General features: G+C 41.1%; 1 protein-coding gene across 1 annotated transcript in view; it reads left to right on the plus strand.

Annotated features, from left to right (window-relative positions):
• The window catches only part of pole (polymerase (DNA directed), epsilon), a 126,160-nt gene that overhangs the window by 60,218 nt on the left and 43,560 nt on the right, over nucleotides 1-22,382 (plus strand). The window contains exons 26-34 of the mRNA XM_070887921.1: nucleotides 2,154-2,368; nucleotides 2,932-3,034; nucleotides 4,103-4,183; nucleotides 6,611-6,733; nucleotides 9,109-9,324; nucleotides 11,716-11,922; nucleotides 16,270-16,413; nucleotides 16,767-16,907; nucleotides 19,790-19,943. Coding sequence (XP_070744022.1) covers nucleotides 2,154-2,368; nucleotides 2,932-3,034; nucleotides 4,103-4,183; nucleotides 6,611-6,733; nucleotides 9,109-9,324; nucleotides 11,716-11,922; nucleotides 16,270-16,413; nucleotides 16,767-16,907; nucleotides 19,790-19,943 — 1,384 coding nt within the window. The remainder of the gene's footprint in view (nucleotides 1-2,153; nucleotides 2,369-2,931; nucleotides 3,035-4,102; nucleotides 4,184-6,610; nucleotides 6,734-9,108; nucleotides 9,325-11,715; nucleotides 11,923-16,269; nucleotides 16,414-16,766; nucleotides 16,908-19,789; nucleotides 19,944-22,382) is intronic.

The following is a 22,382-nucleotide window of genomic DNA, read 5'->3' on the forward strand; positions in this document are numbered from 1 at the left end:
TATTACGAATACTCGCATTGAAGCACAGAGCCTTCAGGCTTGTCTTTTTAACACACTTTGTTTGCCCTTTTAGAATTTTGCTGCAGTGTGGCCCTTTTTGATTTTTGCCTTGGGTTTCTCTGCCCTCCACTTTTACTTTTACTTCTTTCTATCTTTTGCTTCAGCCCCCCTTCTATTTCTCTCTGTCTTCCTGCATAGGTTCCCATTCCCCTGCCATATTAGTTTAACCCCTCCCCAACAGCACTCGCAAACACTTCCCCTGGGACATTGGTTCCGATCCTGCCCAGGTGCAGACCATCCGGTTTGTACTGTCCCACCTCCCCCAGAACCGGTTCCAATGTCCCAGGAATTTGAATCCCTCCCTTCTGCACCACTCCTCAAGCCACGTATTCATCTGAGTTATCCTGCGATTCCTATTCTGACACCACATTTCAGCAATAACTCCAGTCAGACTGAAGTCTATGTTTAAGAAGTACTGGAGGGTTTGCTGTGGATTGCTTTTGACTATTCCTTAAAGCCCATTTACTGCAGTTACTTTGTTACACTGTTCAACTAACTCACCAGAAAACATTAAGACAATGCTATCAATGGCAGAAATAACTAATCTGGAGTCATAGAATTCCATCTGAACAGATGATTGAAAAAACCCATGTATGAGAACTTAAATAAAAAGTTTTAACAATTGATTTGATTGTAAGATCTGACTGTTCAAATGCAGTCTATTTAGAATTTATTGAAACACTGAGCCAGCGTTGCAGGTAAATCTGCTGATGCAGAATCAAAGGAGGATCTATTGGAAGGGTTGGCCAAAAGCTTGGTCAGAGGAGATTTTTTCAAAGGGTCTTAACGGAGATCAGGGAGGTACAGAGTCAGAGGGACTTAGGGAGGTAATTCCAGAGTTTGTGGCTCAAATGGCTGAAGGCAAGAGGCCAGAGTTGGAGGAATGGACAGTTCTGGAGAAGATTGCAAGGCTGGAGACGGATGAAAATTTAAAATTGGAGGCATTGAGGGACCAGGAGCTCAAGTAGGTTAATAGGTGGGTGAGTGGAATATTTGTGCAGGATAGAAAGGGGCAGCAATTGGGCTGAGCTGAAGTTTATGGTGGCTGGGAGGCCTGTCAGGAAACCATTAGAATAGTTGAGCATGGAGGTGACAAAGGCATAGATGACTGTTTTAACAACAGATGTGGCAGGTGCGGAGGCGAGCAATGTTATGCTAGTGAAAGTAGCTTTGTGATGGAGAGGATATGAGGCTGGAAGCATAGGCACAGGGCTGAAATAGGATGCCGAGGTTGAGAACAGTCTGATTTAACCAAAGGCAATAGCCAGGGAGTGGGATTAAATCAGTGGCAAGGGTATGGAGTTTGTGAGCGAAGCTTATGGCTTCTGTTTTCCAAATGTTTGGCTAGACAAAATTGTGGCAAGACTGGATGTTTGATGAGCAATTTGACAGCACAGAGGAAGTGGAGGGTGGAAAGATAGAGCTGGGTGTTGTTGGGCATACATGTGTACGTTGACCCCCATGTCTTTGGATGATGTCACCAAAAGATAGCATGAAGAGGAGGTAGCCACGTACAGATCCTTGGGGCACACTAAAAGTAATAGTGCAGGAACAGGATGAGAAGCCATTGCTGGAGATGCTCTGGTTGTGTTTGGATAGGCAAGAGTGTAATCTAGCAAGGACAGTCCCGCTGAGCTGCATAGCAGAGGAGAGATGCGGAGGAGGGTGGTGAGGTCGACTTTGTCTAAGGTCGAGGAGGACAAGGAAGGAAAATGCACCGTCACATTCACAGTCACAGAGGATGTAATTTCTGACCTTGATTAGGGCCTTTTTTTGTGCTGAGGCAAGGGTGGAAACTTGTTTGTAGAGATTCAAAATGGAGTTGCAGGAAATGTTGGGCACAGATTTGGGAGACAACATGTTCAGGAACTTTGGAGAGAAAGGGGAGGTTGGAGATGGGGTGATTTGAGACTTATGTGTTATGACTGCTGTTTTGAAATGGAAGGGGATAGTACCTGAGGAGAGGGAACCATTTACAAGAGAAGCCATTCTTTTCCAAATGGAAGTGTGAATGCTGAAAAACATGCTTACCCTGAGAAAGAAGCTTCTTATGGGTGGTTTGAGTAGACCTATCTTCTTGTTTCAATTTATAGGCGTCGAACATGCCTGACTCAGAACTGTTTGAATTGATATCTGAGAATCGATCGATGTCCCGTAAATTAGAGGATTATGGAGGACAGAAATCCACCTCAATCAGCACTGCTAAACGGCTCGCCGAATTTCTTGGGGATCAAATGGTGAAGGATGCAGGGCTGAGTTGCCGTTTTGTCATCTCCAAGAAACCAGAGGGGTCCCCAGTCACTGACAGGTAAGAAAAGGAAAAATCCTAGCCAGCATACTAAAGTCTCTCACTAAATTATGTAAACTTTTTATTTGTGGTTCCTTGCAATAATTATTTCTATTTTAGAAGTATAAACCGTAAAACCATCGAAGTCAAAAGTATTATATGCTAAATGGAGAGTAAATATCCACAATAATGAATGGAGAGAAAGTTGGAGTTTTGCAGAACTGCTATTAAAATGAGTCACACATCAGGTGTGTAGGAGTATAATTTGTCCCTAATTATCCATGATCTCCAGTTGCTGCCAGAGAAAATAGGGTATTTAAGTTCTTCAAGATATGTCTTGTTTTGCTCATGTCTTCAAGCTTCAGCTTGACTCAGTTGGTAGCACTCTCCCCTCTGTCAGGTGATGAATTCGAACTCCGCTATAGATTTGAGCATGTAATCTCGGCTGATGCTTCAGTGCAGTGCTGAAAACAATTCATTCACTTGCTGTTTGTGATTAGTGAGCAGTAATCTGTAATAAAACACTGAGACTTTTTGAGGATGTGAAAGGCACAATATAAGTGCAAGTTCTTGATCTCTTGCAGAGCAATTCCACTGGCCATTTTCCAGGCAGAGCCAAGCGTTAAAAAGCACTATCTAAGGAAGTGGTTGAAAAGTCCCTCCTTGCACGACTTGGATATTCGATTAGTAAGTTTCACCGAGGAGAATTTTCTTCCTTTTCACACCCATTTTAGGTATTTGCTTGGAGCTTTGAATTTTGATGATTTTTATTCCATGTATCAAGTAACTGCCAAATAATTCTCAACGGTTAAGTTTAAACATGCTAAATTCAACATCTAAAGTTTAGACATAATCCAAATTTGCACATGATGCCAAGCTAGGAAATATGGTAAAATGTCACGAAGAGAATAGAAATTGCAAAAAGACATAAATTAAATAAGTCGTAAAAATGATGGCAAATGCAGTTCCATCTACCAACGTGAGAGGTTATTCACCATGATTAAGATTGGCTGCTGGGAATGCAGTCTCAATGAGGAAGTGATAATGGGGTCCAGATGCAGATACCATTAAAAAGCTAACTTGCAGGCACCAAAAGGACAAAGTGTTGCTGAGTTTTAGCACAAAATATGGAATATAAAAGCAAGGGAAGTATTGCTGCAGTTAGACAGGGTACTGGTTAGTCCTTATTTTAGTATTGTAGGCACCCCACATTAATATGGATATACTGGCCTTGGTGGAAACCCAGTGATTTGGGTGAATAGTACCTGGGATGAAGGGAATTGGCTGTGATGAGAAATTAAATAAACTTGGGTTGAATTTGCTGAAGATAAGAATGTTAAAGGACGATCTGAGTTTAAAATCATGATGGGAATTGACAAAGGAGCAACTGCTTCTCTATTAGTAGAATCCAGAACAATGAAATATAATACAATTAGAATATAGGAAGTTTCTTCACACACACGGAATGAGAATTTGGAAGCACTGTATCAGAAAGCCATAGATACTGAGTTGATTGAAATATTCAAAAGAATGATCGGTACTTGGGAAGCAAAGGTATGATTAAATGGATATAGAGAACGGGTGGGAATTGGTATAATTTATGATAGTGCTGCCAAAGCAAACAAAATGGGAGAGGATGCTCTTGCTAAGAGAAATATGCACAAAGGATGGGAAAGAATTTAAATGAATAGAATTATTCTCTCATCCCTAATTTGTCAATGGAGCTACAATACAATGCGAGTCTGTTCCTTCTAGATCCTTGACTGGGATTATTACATTGAGCGTCTTGGCAGCGCCATCCAGAAGATTATCACCATCCCTGCAGCCCTTCAGCAGGTAAGTACCTTCACTTCATTCTAATGCTTTATTTTCAAATTACTTGAAATTCTAGATTTCTATAAATTAAAATTGGACGTGACTGCTGCCAACGGACCGGAAGTAGTTGCGCATGCACAGTTCCAGTGTTTTTTTTTGTTCTCGTTGCAAAATGAAGAATAAAGAAGCAGATTCAAAAATCTAGTTTAATTTAATAATTGTGTGAATTGTAGAATTTATTCAGCTTTGAGCCATTTGTTTGTGCATTAAATTGTGGTTGGTCAGAGTCAGCAGTTTTCAGGTAGGGATAGTTTGGCTCCAGCATCGTCTATTTTGCCCACAGGTAGTTGCGTTTGTTAATATTTTGCAAATTACTATTCTGAGACTTGGAAGCATTCAGAGATTCCTGTAACAGTGGTAGGGACGGTAGATTGGGAATCTCGTAACATCAATGAAACTTTATTAGTGATGTGCTTCAGCACTTCTCAGATCCTCCGTCTGTTGTGGCGAATGTTATTTTTAAAATTTGGGTCCTGACAGTTGTGTTCTGCACAGCTTCCAGTTCGTTGGCAGCAGTCACTCCGATTTAAAATTTGATGTTTAAAGCCTGTGGTAGTTGGAGCTGCTGGCAGAGGGAGGGATGCAAGTTCTTTAGCAGCTAATTGCTTGTGTCCATTGCCGTTAATGTTAAAGTACTCAGTATGGGGATCCCAGATCTTGACTAGCTTTTATTGGAAATGTACAAAATTGAAGCCAGCTACTTCTATGTTTGTCCTTGTGAACTGCAGTGAATCAGTAGAATTCACAGCAAGCTGTGCATTATGTACCTCATGAGCCATATTTAGTGACATGTACAGAATTTTGCAATAATAGGTTACACATAAGCCTTTCACCTTTGGGACTTCTAATCCGGTCCAGATGAATGGGATAAATATCTCCTCTTGTCTGTCAGTTATAAAAGGCTTACTTGAGATCTTTGAGCAGTTTCAGCACAATTCTTAAAGGGTAGGGCTGCTGGTTCAGCCCCATTTTCCCTTTGCCATCATTCCACCTTTGAAACTTTGGGATCAGGCATGTACGGAAATCCCAATGTTGCGGTCAGTCTATGCCCCCCTGCCCACAGAACCAGCAATCTGTGTAATCAGCCAAATCATTGAAACTGACAGAAACGTCAGTTCTTCTGTAGTAAGTACGCAATTAAATTCCCCACTAAAAGTTAGACCCATGGGGATTTTAACAGCGTAATGACTGCTAAACAAATGTTATGGGCCTGGAAAACTAATTTTAATTTTGTGCATTGTGAAATTTGTCCATTTTAATTTTTAAAATTCTTAAACTTTAAAACAAATAAAACTTTTGTTTGAAAAGTTTGTCCATCTTTATTTCAGGTTTCCCTTTTCCCCATGTGAGAGCCCCAATATTTCTTTTGCTCTCTCTAACTATTTTAAAAGCTAGAATTCTAAGACTTTTTGGCTTCCTTGTTTGCTGTCTATGAGAATTCTGTCTTTTGATTGGCTGCTTAAACCGCCTGTTGACGTTACAGCAGTTCGAATAAGGGGATCCCACTAAGTTCCATTGAATTGAAGGTTGGAAAACCTGAAGTTCTTGACGCAGGGATTGCGAGATCCTTGTGTGAAGCGAACTTCAGGGCTAGCAGCGAACACCTTCACTTCGCCGCTGACCGCAAATTCCAGGCCATTAACATTCTCACTCGGATCACAAGATGGCTGCTGCACAAAATGGAAAAATGTCAAATTCAAGCAATAAATGATTCAAGTCTGGGATTAAGGGCTGAGGCTTGTTGATAGAACTACATGGACTCTGCATGTACCTGAGTGGACAGTACTTGATGCTAGCAACAGATGCCCAAAATATATATTGTTCCATTCCCCAACATTTATGTCTCATATTGATCACAAAAACAGCAGTAAAATATTTCACACAGTCTCCAGTCATATTGTTTCATTGACCAACCAAAATATTGCATTCTATTAGAGCAAACTTGTGCTTTTTTTTTTAGAAGTTGTTTTGACTACAACTGGAGCCCTAGCTCCCATCTCTTCCAGTTTGCGGGAGGATCGGTAACCAGTAAAACTGACTGAAAAATGTAACTGCATTATGATGTCTGTTTTGCCTTTTGGCTAAAACATTCAATAAATGCCTGCTAACATTGAACAATTAGTAAGAGATTGGTGGTATTTTAATCATCACAAATCCAATTACTAAGAGCGTGTCTGCTGAGTGCCGGTCTGTTTAATTGTAATTTCCAATAGATTACCACTAATTTGGCCGTGTTCAGTTGCTGGATTTGCAAATACAGTAGTAGCACAAGTCTAATAGATGATCAGTGCAGCCCACAATATAACCTACAATATAATGAAAGCATTTTGGAACATGCTGATGCTATCTTTGTTCAGTCTGTGCTAAATGGGAATCGTTCCCTTGCAGGTGAAGAATCCAGTTCCACGAGTACGACATCCTGACTGGCTTCATAAGAAACTGTTGGAAAAGAATGATGTTTACAAGCAAAAGAAAATTAATGAGCTTTTCACGAATGCTGGAGTTAAGCAGGTATGTATTCTCCAGTTAGTGTTGTGAACTAATATTGAAGAGAATTTGGCTGGAATTCTGCAAAATTCTCTTCCCAAAGCACTATCCTCTTTGCCCCTCTCTGATGATCTTCTTAGGCAGTCCCTCGGAGTCGAGGATGACTTGCTTCCACACTAAAAATGAATTCTTGGGTGACTGATGAGACCAATGCGAGATCAACAGTCTCTGTCACAGGTGGGACAGACGGTGGTTGAAGGAACGGGTGGGTGGGGTACTTGGCTTGTTGTGCGCTCCTTGCGCTATTTACGCTTGGCTTCAGCTTGCTCCTGGCCAAGAGACTCTGTCCGGCACCTTCCCGGATGCTTCACCTTCACTTCGAGTGGTCTTGGGCCAGGGATTCCCAGGTGTCGGTGGGGATGTTGCATTTTTTCAAGGAGGCTTTGAGGGTGTCCTTGAAGCATTTCCTCTGCCCACCTGGGGCCCGCTTGCCGTGTCGGAGCTCCAAGTAGAGCGCTTGTTTTGGGAGTCTCGTATTGGGCATGCGGACGATGTGGCTCGTCCAGTGGAGCTGATCGAGCGTGGTCAATGCTTCGATGCTGAGGTTGTTGGCCTGAGCAAGAACACTGACATTGGTGCGCCTATCCTGCCAATGGATTTGCAGGATCTTGCAGAGGCAGCATTGATGGTACTTCTCCAGTGCTATGAGGTGCCTGCTTTACATAGTCCATGTCTCTGAAGCATATAGGAGTACGCATATCACTACTGCTCTGTAGACCATGAGCTTGGTGCCGGTTTTGAGGTCCTGGTCTTCAAACATTCTCGTCCTCAGGTGACTGAACAATGTTGGACTTCGTCATCGACGTTTGCCCTGTTGACAGTTGGCTCCCAAGGTATGGAAAATAGTCCACGTTGTCCAAGGCCTCATCCTGGATTTTGATAATCGGGAGGGCAGTACTGTATGGTGGGGGCAGATTGATAGAGGATCTTGGTCTTACAGATGTTTAGTGTAAGGCCCATGCTCTCGTACGCTTCTGTGAAGGTGTTGACGATGATTTAGAGTTCGGCCTCCGAGTGTGCGCAGATGCAAGCGTCGTCTACATACTGTAATCCAGTGACAGGATGGGACGACCTTGGATCTGGACTGGAGGCGGCGGAGGTTGAATAGTTTTCTGTTTGTTCTGTAGATTAGTTCCACTCCAGCAGGGAGCTTACTGAGGGTGAGATGGAGCATTTCAGCAAGGAAGATCAAGAAGACTGTCGGTGCAGTGATGAAGCCCTGCTTGATCCCAGTCCGTATGTGAATTGGGTCTGTGGTGGATCCGTTGGTCAGGATCACGGCTTGCATGTCATTGTGAAGCAGGCAGAGGATGGTAACAAACCTTTGAGGGCAGCCGAATTTGAGGAAGACACTCCATAATCCCTCATGGTTGACCGTGTGAGGTCAAAGAAGGCCATGTACAAGGGTTGGTGTTCCCTGTGGTGAAGATCATGTCCATTGTGCCTCTTAGTGGGTGGAATCTGCAGTGTGACTCTGGGAACATGGAGAAGGTGATTGAGGAGGATTCTTGTGATGACTTTCCCTGTAGCCGACAGCAGCGAAACTCCTCTGTAATTATTGCAATCTGACTTGTCACCTTTCTTGAAGCTGGTTACGATTGTGGCATCTCGGATCCCCTGGCATGATTTCCTCCTTCCAAATAAGAGAAATGAGAACATGTATTCGAGCCAATGGTGCTTCTCCGCCATGGTTTAGTGCTTTGGCGGGGATTCCATCTGCTACTGAGACCTTGTAGTTCTTCAATTGTCGGATGGCCTTTTCTATCTCCATGACTGGGGATGTGCTGAGATGGTGGTGGGTAGCATGCTGCGAGATGGAGTTAAGGACACTCACGTCGAAGACAGAGTCTCGGTTAAGGAGATCTTCGAAGTGCTCCTTCCAGCGGGCACTGAACTTGATGAATACCTTTCCGTTCTTGGCCAGCAGTGAGGTAGGACCTGGAACGTCAGCGAGGCGCTGACCCGACCTGGGTGGGAACACCTCCAGCAACACTGGGGAAAAGAAGAGGAGCTAGCCACCGCAGGGAAGCCGTGCGAGCCGTCTTGATGAGGGTGACAAAATCGAAGCGGGCGACTAAATCGACATCACAAAATCCGGTGATGGTCCTGTTATGTATCTTCAACATTTTCTCTTTATTTCAGATTTCTTGCTTTTCTTTTCATCGCTAAAGAATTATTTTTGAAAACCCTTTTTTTTTAGAAAGTACTTTGGGAAGAAGTTAAATGCCTTGAACCTAGAATTGTTTATTTCAGATTCAAGAGGACTGATGTGTGTCCCTCTGGGGGTGGGGGGGTGCTCTGTTTAAAATGTTGTAATAAATATAGTCTGTATATTTCAGGTGACATCCAATCAGATTATGGCGAGTGGTCAACAATCAGAAATTGGTGATCTAGAAGACTTTGGTGTTTCCAAGCGTAGAGTACAGCCAGTTATCCCCATCAGCACGAAGAGGAGGCGTATAAATGAAGAGAGCGAGGAGGTATCTCAAGAACTGGAATTAACCCAATCTTGGAGAGAGATATTGGGACCTCCACCACCACTGGGAGCTACAAAGGTAACTTATAACTGGCATGCTGAAATTAAATGGACTCACTTCAATTCAATTATATTTGAATTTACTTGTTTTAATTTTGCAAGTTAAAACACTGAACAGTAACATAAGCGGGCAGTAAAATAAAGACTACCAACTGATGAGGTCTCTGGGCCTCAAGTTCAGTTTAAGATCACAAAAGATAAGTACAGGTGATGGAGGCCATTTAACCCACCTAGCTTATGTTTCCATAGAAATTCACAATCCTCTTCTATATGCACATTCACAATGTTTAACTGCATCTTGAATTATTTTAGAGTTTTTGAGTCCACTACCTTATTTGGAAGACCAATTCAGGTATTAATCATTTTGTGTGAAGAAGTGTGTCCTGTCATCAGTCCTGGACTTGCGTTTCACCAACATCCCCTTTGTCCTGCAGTTCTAGTTTAACTTCAAATATGGTTCCAGATTAACTTATTCTATTTAAATTAGTCCCCTACTTCCAAGGTCCATCCTTATTCACTTCCTTTCAAGCTCCTATCTTTGCCAGCTGTAAGGGTCCTATGTGAATGATTTTTGTTGGCCTTAATGCAGTTCATGGTGGCTGTGTCCACTACTAAATTCTCTTCAGCATAGATTTGCACCGAATTATTCAGAGAAGCTGGAATGCTCATTGCTGCATCAGAGCAGGGTTGTCCAAGTTTATGACTTTGTGGGCTGCATAGGTGCAAACAATTGAGCCTGGGTGGGGGGAGGATAGCAAGTTGCATATAAAGTTTAAATCCATGTTCCCCTTAATTTGCATAATTATACAATTGTTAATACAAACATATCTTAGTTTTCGGATTTAGGATTCATTCACCAATGAGGCCTTTCTAACAAGGCAGCCAGCAAATACAAACAGGACGGAGATACTTGGGCTTTGAAGGCTGAATTGCCAGGGCTGTGCGTTGCCACACGTCTGCTTTAGTGGGTATTCTTGTGAGTTAGGGTCAGGATGGAGAAAACTTTATTCTGCATCAATCTATCTTATACATTAATTGGTGCATTGGATACTGACACTGGCTGCCCTAAGTAGGAGAGTTATAGTCTTCAGAATTGATGTCTTATCACTTTGAATGAACAGAAATATCACACACAAGAAAATAAAAACTTGATGAACCTTTCTTCATATCTCCTCATCTGTGTGAACTCTAGTTAATATATTTGTGTGCTGAGATGGTATTTGAGTGAGGCAAGTTAGAGCCTATGTATGAATGAGCCTTGGGGCTTGCATGTAAAGTTTAAAATCATGTTCCCATGGAGAGCCTGCATATATTTATGTATACATAGTCCTCATCTATATATTTGATCTTCATCTGTCTATATGTGTTCCACAACAGTAAGTTTATTATTCTTTGTTATGTACAATGTGTCCTAACAGCAGCATTTGACTTTCTGGAACATTCTTTGCAGTATTCCATTATTAACTCCCATTGACTGTTTGCCACTGTTGATCTCTGTTTCTAAATGCTGGTATTTTTAGATCTGGGATTAGCACTAGCCTGTCTGTTTTGGTGTGTTAAGTGGGTAGCCATTGACTGCTCTCTTGTCTATCATCATGTCTTGGGTAAATTCTGTTGCACTGCAAAATCAAAGTTTCTAAATTGCTCTGCTTTTATGCTTTCATTGCTAATTGCTGGACACTGTTTAACAGATATAAAGAAGATGTTGCTTGTGCACTGAATTTCTTTTTTTTTCTTGTATCCAAGAGGTATCTCCGGTGTTACTAATACAAAACCAAAATACTGCGGATGCTGGAAATTTTAAATAAAACAGAAAATGCTCAGCAGGTCAGGCAGCATCATTAGAGAGAGAAATAGAGTTAACGTTTCAGAGCGATGACCTTTCATCAGAACGCCTGATGAGAAGTCATTAACCTGAAACGTGAACTCTGTTTCTCTCTCCATAGATGCTGCCTGACCTGCTGAGTATTGACAGCATTTTCTGTTTTTATTTCCATTAATGAAGCGGATTCCCTTTTTCAGGGCCCTGAGTTTAGATCCAGCATCTGAACTCTAGTCTCATTCTCGTGGGTTTCCTTGGCTTTCAACCAGGCCACTAAACCAGCACTCTGCAGAAGTCGGTCACTGAAATACACTAAACATTACCTCACTGGAAGTTAATGATGGCGTAACTTTTGGCCTTACACATGATGGGGATTGGTTTATGCATTGCATTGTAAAGCATGTTTACTGTTGAGGAAACAGTTAAAGCTCGTATTTAATTCAGATTGATATGTCTGCACAGGGCACTGAATAAGCGTTTTTAGTCCACTACATATGGAAACGGGGGGAAAAGCTGCCTGTCCATCTAGTGTTAATTGACTTATTAATTTGAAATTAACTTCCTAATTTGCATTACATTTTGAAACAGAATGAACGGTTAGTGTGGCTGAGGTATCAGAAGAAGAAATGGGAGCTACAGGCAAAACAAAGAAAGGCGCGTAGGAAGAGACGAAGGCTGGACGACGGTGCAGCTGCACCAGGTAGACCTATTCGAGATGGTCCCGCAACCAGCCTCAGCAGCTTTTTGCGTCGAACTGCCCGCACCATTCTAGATATGCCATGGCAGATTGTACAGGTAATGTTTGTTAAATTGGCAAAGAATGACTAAAAAAAAATGATTAAGAAAGAGAAGATAGATTATGAAAGTAAACTAGCCCAAAATATAAAAACAGATAGCAAGAGTTTCTATAGCTTTATAAAAAGGAAAAGAGTGGCTGAAGTAAATGTTGGTCCCTTAGAGGACGAGGCCTGGGAATTAGTAATGGGGAACATGGAGATGGCAGAAACTCTGAACAAATATTTTGTATCGGTGTTTACGGTAGAGGGCACTAATAATATCCCAACAGTGGATAGTCAAGGAGCTATGGGCGGGAGGAACTTACCACAATCACAATCACTAAGGAGGTGGTACTCAGTAAGATAATGGGAATAAAGGCGGATAAATCCCCTAGACCTGATGGCTTGCATTCTGGGGTCTTAAGAGAAGTAGCGGCAGTGATGGTGGATGCATTGGTTGTAATTTACCAAAATTCCCTGGATTCTGGGGAGGTCCCAGCAGATTGGAAAACTGCAAATGTAACGCCCCTATTTAAAAAAAGGAGGCAGACAAAAAGCAGGAAACTATAGACCAGTTAGCTAACATCTGTGGTTGGGAAAATGTTGGAGTCCATTATTCAAGAAGCAGTAGCAGGACATTTGGAAAAACATAATTCAGTCAGGCAATTTGCTGGAATTCGTTGACGATGTAACGAACAGGGTCGATAAAGGGGAACCAATGGATGTGGTGTATTTGGACTTCCAGAAGCTATTGACAAGTGCCACATAAAAGGTTATTGCACAAGATTAAAGTTCGCGGGGTCGGGAGTAATATGTTAACATAGATAGAGGATTGACTAACTAACAGAGAATCGGGATAAATGGTTCATTCTCTGGTTGGCAATCAGTAATTAGTGAAGTGCTGCAGGGATCAGTGCTGGGACCCAACTATTTACACTCTGTACCTTCGTCCAAGTCATTAATATAGATTGTAATGTAGCCAAGTTTGCTGACGATACAAAGATGGGAGGGAAAGCAATGTGTGAGGAGGACACAAAAAACCTGCAAAAGGACATAGACATGAGTGGGCAAAAATTTGGCAGATGGAGTATAATGTTGGAAAGTGTGAGGTTATGCACTTTGGCAGAAAGAATCATAATTTAAATGGAGAAAAATTGCAAAGTGCTGCAGTACAGCAGGACCTAGGGGTACTTGTGCATGAAACATAAAAGGTTAGTATGTAGGTACAGCAAGTGATCAGGAAGGCCAATGGAATCTTGGCCTTTATTGCAAAGAGGATGGAGTATAAAAGCAGGGAAGTCTTGCTATAGTTATGCAGGGTATTGGTGAGGCCACACCTGGAATACTACGTACAGTTTTGGTTTCCATATTTACAAAAATATATACTTGCTTTGGAGGCATTCAGAGAAGGTTCACTAGGTTGATTCCGGAGATGAGATGGTTGACTGATGAGGAAAGGTTGAGTAGGTTGGGCCTCTACTCATCGGAATTCAGAAGAATGAGAGCTGATCTTATCGAAACATATAAGATTACAAGGTGGATGCAGAGAGGATGTTTCCACTGATGGGGGAGACTGGAACTAGGGGGCATAATCTTAGAATAAAGGGTTGCCCATTTAAAGCCGAGATGAGGAGGAATTTCTTCTGAGGGTTGTAAATCTGTGGAATTCACTGACCCAAAGAGCTATGGAAGCTGGGTCATTGAATTAATTTAAGACCAAGATGGACAGTTTCTTAAACGATAAGGAGTTGTGGGGAGCGGGCAGGGAAGTGGACCTGAGTCCATGATCGGATCAGCCATGATCGTATTAAATGGCGGAGCAGGCTCGAGGAGCCTACTCCTGCTATTTCTTATGTTCTTATGGTGTGGTTTGATCTCGGAATGTATTGGATCATGGCAGTAATTTCATATTGGACCTGATTATGGACTTTCTGAATTATTCAGCTTCCAGAAATAAAACCAAACAGAGGCCTATCAGACTAGTGTAGCCCTTTTCTAGAGCAACCAAAATTAATCCAACTGTCTCGTGCTTTCCCCGTAGACTTTTATCTTCCTCTGCTTCAACTATTTATCCAGTTGTCCCTTAAAAGATCAACTTGTCTCTGTCTCAACCACTCTTATCCTCCAACAAGTCTCTGTGTATAGAAATGTCTCCTAACCATTCTCCTTAATATCTATGATAATCACTGGAAGATGAGAAATACTCTCCCTATTCATCTATCAAAACTGTTTATAATATTAAAATCCCTACATCTATTAGCCTTCTCTGCTTCAGTGGAAATGGTCCCAGTATCTCATGTCTCTTCTAATAACTATAGTTTCCCATTCCGGGCAACAGCAAGATGAATTTACACTGTACTCTCTCTGTCTTTAATGTCCTTTCTATAATGGGGCAGCCAAAAGTGCACTCTTTTCCACATTAAATTCCATCTGCCACCTGTCTGCCCATTCCTATGTGTGTCTTCCTGAAGTCACTTACAGGACTCATCATTTGCATGCCTTTTACTTTTATGTTGTCAGCATATTTCAAGATTGAGTTCTCGAGATCCAAATCCAGATTATCTATATATACACAGAGAACATAAAATGGGCCCAACTCTCACCCCTGGGATACACCACTTCCTTTTCCAGTCTGAACACACTCATTCATCCCAACTTTTTGTTCAGCAACTTTCTATCCGTGCTGCTACATTTCCTCTTGTACCATGCGCCTGAATTTTTCGACCAAACCTCTTGAGACACCTTTTTGAGCCTTTTGACTATCTCTTAAAGGCAAGTAGTTTTTTGAGAAATTTAACAAATCTGTGGCCATTTTTGATTAACTTTATCATATGCCTTACAAGTTTCAGTATAATTATTTACGGCTGGAAATTCATCAACCTCCCTCCGCATTTTTCGGCGATATTTCATCGTTTTGTGTGGTAAACGTGCGGCAGGAAATTCCTTGAAGTCTTCCGCCGGCGGTTTTGGAATAACGCTGGGGAGCGGACCACCGGCATGCAAGACTGGAACAAGTGCTTTCACTCAAGTTTGGCCACAGCGGTGACCCGTAGATAGGGTCAAAGAACACGCCAAGGAACAATTGTCAGTGCAGCCTTTGGAAACAGCGGTAGGTATGAAAACCTGCAAAAAAGGTAAGTTGAAGTTTATTTTAAAATTCTTTTGCAGCGATTCACTAAAAAGGGTCTTGTGACTGTTGCGATTTTTAATTTTTTTTTGTTTTTTGGAAAAATAGTTGTTTTCCCCCCCCCTCCCTAGGCCCAACTCTCAGCGGTAATCTGCCTTGGTCTAAAGTTGGCGAGGAGCGCGGTTTCTGTCGCGAATTCTCGTACAACGCCGATTTTTCCCGCCAGGCGGATTTTTTCCTGAATTTTCTGCCGTGGAGTCATAGCGGTTTTTTTTGGCTAGAAACCGGAGATAGCGGAAGGTTGATGAATTTCTAGCCCAATGACCCTAAATATCCATGTCTCCTTTCTGTTTTATAGGAATATGTATGTTTTGTACTCTTGTGTATTAAGGCCACCTATTTCCACCTCCGTAACATCGTCCAACACTGCCCCTGCCTCAGCTCATCTACTGCTGAAACCCTCAGCCATACCTTTGCTGCCTCAAGATTTGACTATTCCAATGCACTGACCTCCCATCATCCACCGTCCCTAAACATAAGCGCAACTAAAACTCTGCTGCCCCGATCGTAACTCACACCAAGTCCCGTTCACCCATCACCCCTGTGCTCGCTGACCTACATTGGCGTCCTGTCCGGCAACACCTCTATTTTAGAATTCTCATCCTTGTTTTCAAATCCTTCTATGGCTTCATCCCTCCCTATCTCTATAACCCTCTCCAGCCTACAACCTTCCAGCCCTACAATCTCCAAGATACCTATGCTCCTCCAATTCTGAGCTCTAGCACATCCCCGATTTTAATTGCTCCTTGCCTTCAGCTGCCAAAACTCTTAAGCTCTGGAATAACCTCCCTAAACTTCTCAGCCTCTCTCCCTCTTTCTTCTCAAATGCTCCTTAAAACCTATCTCTTTGATCAAGCTTTTCGTCATCTGCCCTAATATCTCATGATGTGGCTCGGTATCAATTTTTATTTGACCGCTCCTGTGAAACACCTTGGGATGTTTCAACTAAGTTAAAGGCGCTATATAAATGCAAGTTGTTGATTTCCCACTGCTGATCTGTCAACCTGTTATCTTTTCTGTCCAGTTAATTGAGGGCATATCTCATTATTTTTATTGACTCCTAAATTGTCATTCTTATTGAACCATGTGATCTTGGCATGGAAGCTCTTGTAATTAGATTCCACTGTACTACTGTAGAATGTGAAGTGCTTTAAGTAAGTTATTCTCTCAATGGTTCAGATTGCAGAAACAAGTCAGCCTGGTCTCTTCAAACTGTGGGCTGTTGTTGGTAATGACTTGCATTGCATCAAACTCAACATCCCTCGAGTGTTCTACGTCAATCAGCGGATCCCAAAAGCAGAGGATGGCGCTGTTTACAAGAAAGTAAGTATACCATATTTCTTTCTCATTTTTCTTGGCTTTTTTACAAACAAATCTTATTTTCCACATATCAGATCTATGTTAATATGGTGGACTGCAGGAATTTGAACTCAAGAATTTGAATGTCTGTGGAGGGCTTCAGTTACACGTTGAAATATTTTAAAAATGGAAAATGATGAAAGAGTTCAGCAGGATGATCAGCATCTGAAAGAGTAAAGATAGAATCTGCAAAGCTTGGTTATTATGGGTTTAACAACTGTTTAATGGGACAGTTTGAGAAATAGCAATTTGGCATTTTGTACTTTGGCACTTTTTTTTGCTTCTTTGTTGAAATCTATTTCCATGTGTATTCACAGGTCAACCGTATCCTGCCCCGCTCCAATATTGTTTACAACCTGTATGAATATTCTGTGCCAGAAGATATGTACCAGGAGCACATCAATGAGATCAATGCTGACCTCTCTGCTCCGGATATTGAGGGAGTTTACGAAACACAGGTCTGAATAGCTGTTGGTGATGGATGGAATTTGTCTATAATAGGTTACGTCTGTTGCAGTTGGAGCATTTTCCCCAAAACCTGAATCTCAACGAATCAGCTGTTTTTTAAAACACATTGAGGGTGTGAAATTGGTCAAAACAGACGATAGCAAGTCAGCAGCTCGTTTTACATTTGATTTTCTATTTAATTGAAGCGAAAGGAAAAGAAAAGTGGGTGGTGTCTAACACAGGTCTGAATAGCTGTTGGTGATGGATGGAATTTGTCTATAATAGGTTACGTCTGTTGCAGTTGGAGCATTTTCCCCAAAACCTGAATCTCAACGAATCAGCTGTTTTTTAAAACACATTGAGGGTGTGAAATTGGTCAAAACAGACGATAGCAAGTCAGCAGCTCGTTTTACATTTGATTTTCTATTTAATTGAAGCGAAAGGAAAAGAAAAGTGGGTGGTGTCTAAAACAGGCTGCTAATTTATTATCGCCCGAGACCAGTTTCATCCCCCGTGTCTTTACAACTATTTTGTTGTATCAGTAAAACAATAAAACATTAAATCAAGTGCCAAACTGAAACCTGTTTGTCAGCTGCAGAGAGTTGGTGTAGCCCAGGTCTCTAAATTAACCTTAATCATGGAAGATTGCTCACTAGTAAAATACGTAGGATGCTCATTACGTCTCCTTTCAACTCAAAAGGCAGGAAATTACCTATTGCATCAATTTATACAGGCTAAATTACTGTGCTGATTTATTTATAATTTTTTTTTAATTCATAGAAGCAAAAAAACATAATAGTATGAGAGAATGCGAACCAGTGCACAATGGGTTAAATACCATTTCCAGAATGTTACATCTAGAATTCCTTACAGTTGCTTGCAATGGGGCAGCTTCTTTAAATATATTTAGATGAACCTTCTCTTGATCTTTGGCAGAAGTACATGGCCTCAGTGTTTCCTTTGAGGCGAGATGTTACACGTGGAATAAATGAGCCTCAAATATCCATAAACCCTGGTGTGTCCTCATCAGAAGCAAAAATTAGCAGCCAGAGCTAGGATATTTATCCAGTGGAAATTTCTAATGTAAAGCTATTTCTTTTGAACAGGCCAAGTTGTTGCTAAGTATGGGTATTTTGGCCAATAACTTATTTCCTCATTTCCATTTCAATTTCAACCTGACTGCACAAGACCAGAACTGGAAATTGCACAATGTTCTGACAAATACTGCATTAATATTTTAGTTCCACTGCTCTTCCCCTCCCCCAACCTCCTCATCGGAGGAAAGCTTTACGGCTATATGGGTGGACAGTATCCCTGCTTGGTGGACATGGAATGTGTGTGCCAGGTCCATAATTTTACACTTTGTGAAAAGAACAGTCCTAGCCTTTTGAACTATACAAACCAAAGAGAGAATTTCTTATTTTTGTCACTGTCCAAAGTTTTGGGCAGTGAAAAGGAAAGTAAACCACTACAATGGCACCTCCATTATCCGCCATTGGGGAACAGTTAGCAGATAATTTAGAGCCGCCAAATTTTGTTCTTGCATAGATGGTGCAACAATACTATAGGTGTGGGAATTAAGACAAGTAAAATGTGAAGAATGTGTTATTATCAAGATTAGATGAAATGCAGAAATTGCTATGCACCAAGACAATGTCTCATACTTTGTCCTGTGAGAATTCTGGTGGATAATGGGAATGTGCAATGAAGATTCAACTGAATATGCAGAGGTTAGCCTTGCTTAATTTTTCCAAATAAGTTTAACCTTTGTATTTAATCACTTGTTTTGTATTTCATTTGCTATTTCAGACAGAAACCAACAGATTGTACACAAGTATTTAGTCTTTTATGGTCTTGGGTAGTGTAGTCTGGAATAATGCCATCCTTTTACGAAAAGCTTCTTGAAGTCGGCAAATGCAGTAGTATTGTGTAATTCAGCAACAAACTAATTCATATTTATATCTACAGTAATGATTACTCTTCAAAAATGTTGATTGTGCCATTTGAACGTTGAAGATATTTTAACATTGGCAGAGTTGCAAGTGGGCCTTGGCCACTTTGACCTATTATGGAAAGTAATCTTAGAGCTTTCTATTTTGAAATTCTCCAAACCATGCATACATGTATACCTATCCAGAGAAAACAGGTTAACTGCTGCATCAGAACAGCAGTCAGCAGATATGGACACATTCAAAGTAAAAAGGAAAAGCTGCAAATGCTTGAAATCTGAAATAAAATCAGAAACTTTTGGAAACACACAGCAGCACCATCTGCATTTGCAAAGAGAATAAAGACATTAATAGTTCAAGTTGATTGGTTCCAGGTATAGTAATCTTCGATATGGCCAAAAAAAGCTACAGATGTTACATTCACTCTCATTTGGCTGTAAGAATTTGCCTGCACTAAATTAATGTTTATGAGGAGTGCTCAACAAAGGGACTTGGACTCTGGGACAGCAATGCACTGTATTCAGGACTGCAAAAGTACAGATCAGGACTGAGCTTTCTCCTACTTGATCTGCAGAGTGAGCTTTTTTCTTTTGGGCTATTTCCAGAGTATTTGGAGCCATCATTTGTAAGCTATCATCATGTGTGCGGAATATTGTCATGCAACGAAGAAATCAACCGCTCATGCAGTATCGATTAAATAGCCTACCATTATCACAGAAAGTTCAGCAACAAAGGAAGCCAGGTGGCCCACATATCCCAGTGCTATCTCCACCTCTGCACTATTTACACTAATCCCATTTTCCCATCGTCTTCAAAATGTTTTAAGTGTTTATCTAATTCCCTATTGATTATAGCAATTAATATGATTTCAACAGTCACTTGTAGTATTGAAAAGTTAGTACTGCAAGTGTTAACCAGGCTTTTTTCCCTATGCTTTTTCCTAGGTTCCCCTGCTCTTTCGTGCCCTCATCCAGCTTGGATGTGTCTGTATGGTCAATAGACAGATAGCACTCCATCTTGCAGGACGGGAAGCAGACACCTTTGAGTTGGAACAGCTGGATATGCGTTCCTTGGCACAATTTAATTACCTGGAACCAGGTAATACTAGTCTTCATTGGGGTTTTGACCAATCTCAGAATATCCTACAAAAACACCAGATAATTTAGTAAGATTTGTGGTATTTCTTCACTGGGGAGAAATGGAATAGTGAGTGTGTATATGTCTCATCTGTAAGTCCTGCACATCTGCTGTAAAGCGGTGCATGTTATATATTGCAGCATGAGCTGATGTAGAAAGTAGCCAACATTATGCTGGTATTCAAGAATAACTTGCTGTAATAGCTTCAACTGGTATGCATAAATGGTGTCTGGTTTCTTCATAGATACTAAACAGCGCTTGTGCAATGTGCAAATCAATGTTTTCTTTACTCTATGGACTCTAAATTATGCTTTTTACGTGAGGTAGTGTCCACATTCCAACTGTAATAAATGGAACAGCCACTGATTTTTATCAGTAATTCTTTCTTCTCAGTGCTTCCAATTTTACCTATGGCATTTTCTGTAAATATTATAGTGTGCTTTAATCTATTTGGCATGCCTTGCCAATTTAAAAAAAAATGAGCGATTGATTACTCTTTTCAGTTTTGAAGATAGCCAAGAGTGAGTAAACCACAAACCTTCAAATATGTTTTGGTATGTGGGGAACATTGTGATACAGATGTAGCATCGAGAATCCAGAACCCTCAGAACCAAGGGTTCTGGATTCCGGGCTTTTCTGGACTTTTGGTCATCTTTCTGGCGTCACTAATCTGGAAACACCCGAGCCCAGGTTTGGGTATTTCTGGATTTCGGAACGTCAGAAAGGAGGGAGGGGGGTGGGCGCCGAGGACAGAGGGTCTGAGCCACGCCGAGGATTTTCGGGCGCGCCAGCGAGGTGGCCCTGAGGTAAGGGCAGCGTGGCAAGGCCCCGAGGTCAGGCAGCAGCAAGGCCCTGAGGTCGGCGGGTCCAGATTACGGAACATTTTCCGGACGACTCTGTGACCAATCATTCCGGAACTCTGGATTTTCGATGCTACACCTGTATGTTGAATCATCTGTTTGGCTCCTAGAATGACCCAGTGAATAGGTTCATTTGTGACAATTGGGAAAAGTTGCATTGGAATCGTACTGTTCTGTTTCAGGGAGAAGGGGAAGTATAAAAGGAAATCAAGACCGCTTGGCTCAATAAGTAGACTTCCTAATGGGTACTCATACAGCAACATTGATGATAATTGGAATGATTCAATATCCTAGATGATTCCTCTCTCATGTCTTGCCCTGTTTCTTCCCCCACCCACCCCTCATACTATGCCACCATCAGAAACTGTCTGATTTCCCTCAGGCTCTTTATGTGAGTCTCTATATGAAATCAATGTGTTGGTACGTTTATGGGGATAATTATCTCATGGGAATTTGAGGAAAGCAATGAATTTAATAAAACTTGACATATTGAAATGGATTTTCCACAGCCAGAGAAAAACTCTTACATAAATGGTCAATTTCAGCTGACTGTAATTTTATTTTATAAAAATTACTGAGTCTTTTGATGCGAGTTTAAAATAATGCATTGCTAAAATGCAGCATTGAAGACATTTACACTTCAGGTATGTGCTTAAGTGGCATTAGTATCTCGACAAACAGCAGTAAAGATCTACCAAGAGGGAGTAGAAAAAAGCCAAAATTAAATTTCTTTGCTCTAAAAGGTGCTTAAATGTCTAGAAACGGGCTCTCCATTTTCAAGTTAAATAGCACTAATCTGTTTTGTAACTGAAGAAGTTGTGAAAAGGAGCCAACTGAATTTATAAAACTTTACGAATTAGTTGGTGAGCTGTTTGATTCACAAGCAACATCCTCACTTGTACTGGTTGGAAACCAGTTAGCCTTCGGCATTGCCGCCAGCTTTTCAGGATTTCTTCAATCCAATGATTATTTTAAAACGAAACTAAAAGTTGTTTGTTTGCAAGTCTCCTCAGGCGTGTGTCCACAAAGTCAATACTACTTGATGGAAATTTCAGAATTTTCTAAAGTTTCTTTCTCTATCCTCAAGCTTATGGCTAATGCCTCCTGGAATGAAACCGTTCTAGCTCTGGATAGAGCATTGCATCCAAAGCTTGGAGAGAGACATTTCCCAGTAAACATTAAAAGCTTGCAATTATAAGGCAAGACAAGTTACTTAAATAATTTAGGTTTATTTCCCAAGTAGATTAGAAATAACTGCCAGTTTACACACAACAGAAGACAATGTTCAATTTTTTCGAAACTCCCAAACGCAAACTGTCTCTTCACATTATTAAATGTTGGGTGATTCTCTAGCGGTAAAAGAAATATAGTTACAATTGAATTTAGTATTAAAGCATACTTTCAAGCATACATTGTTATTTTGGTTATACAGATGATCATCTATAAAATATATTAATATGCGACAAAGTTGATGAATGGTTAAAATATTTGTAGTTTTTAACTATCTCAACCTGAATATTGAGAGACGAACAGCCAATTA

The sequence above is a fragment of the Pristiophorus japonicus genome, chromosome 8 (genome assembly GCF_044704955.1).
Source record: "Pristiophorus japonicus isolate sPriJap1 chromosome 8, sPriJap1.hap1, whole genome shotgun sequence".
Classification (NCBI taxonomy): domain Eukaryota; kingdom Metazoa; phylum Chordata; class Chondrichthyes; family Pristiophoridae; genus Pristiophorus; species Pristiophorus japonicus.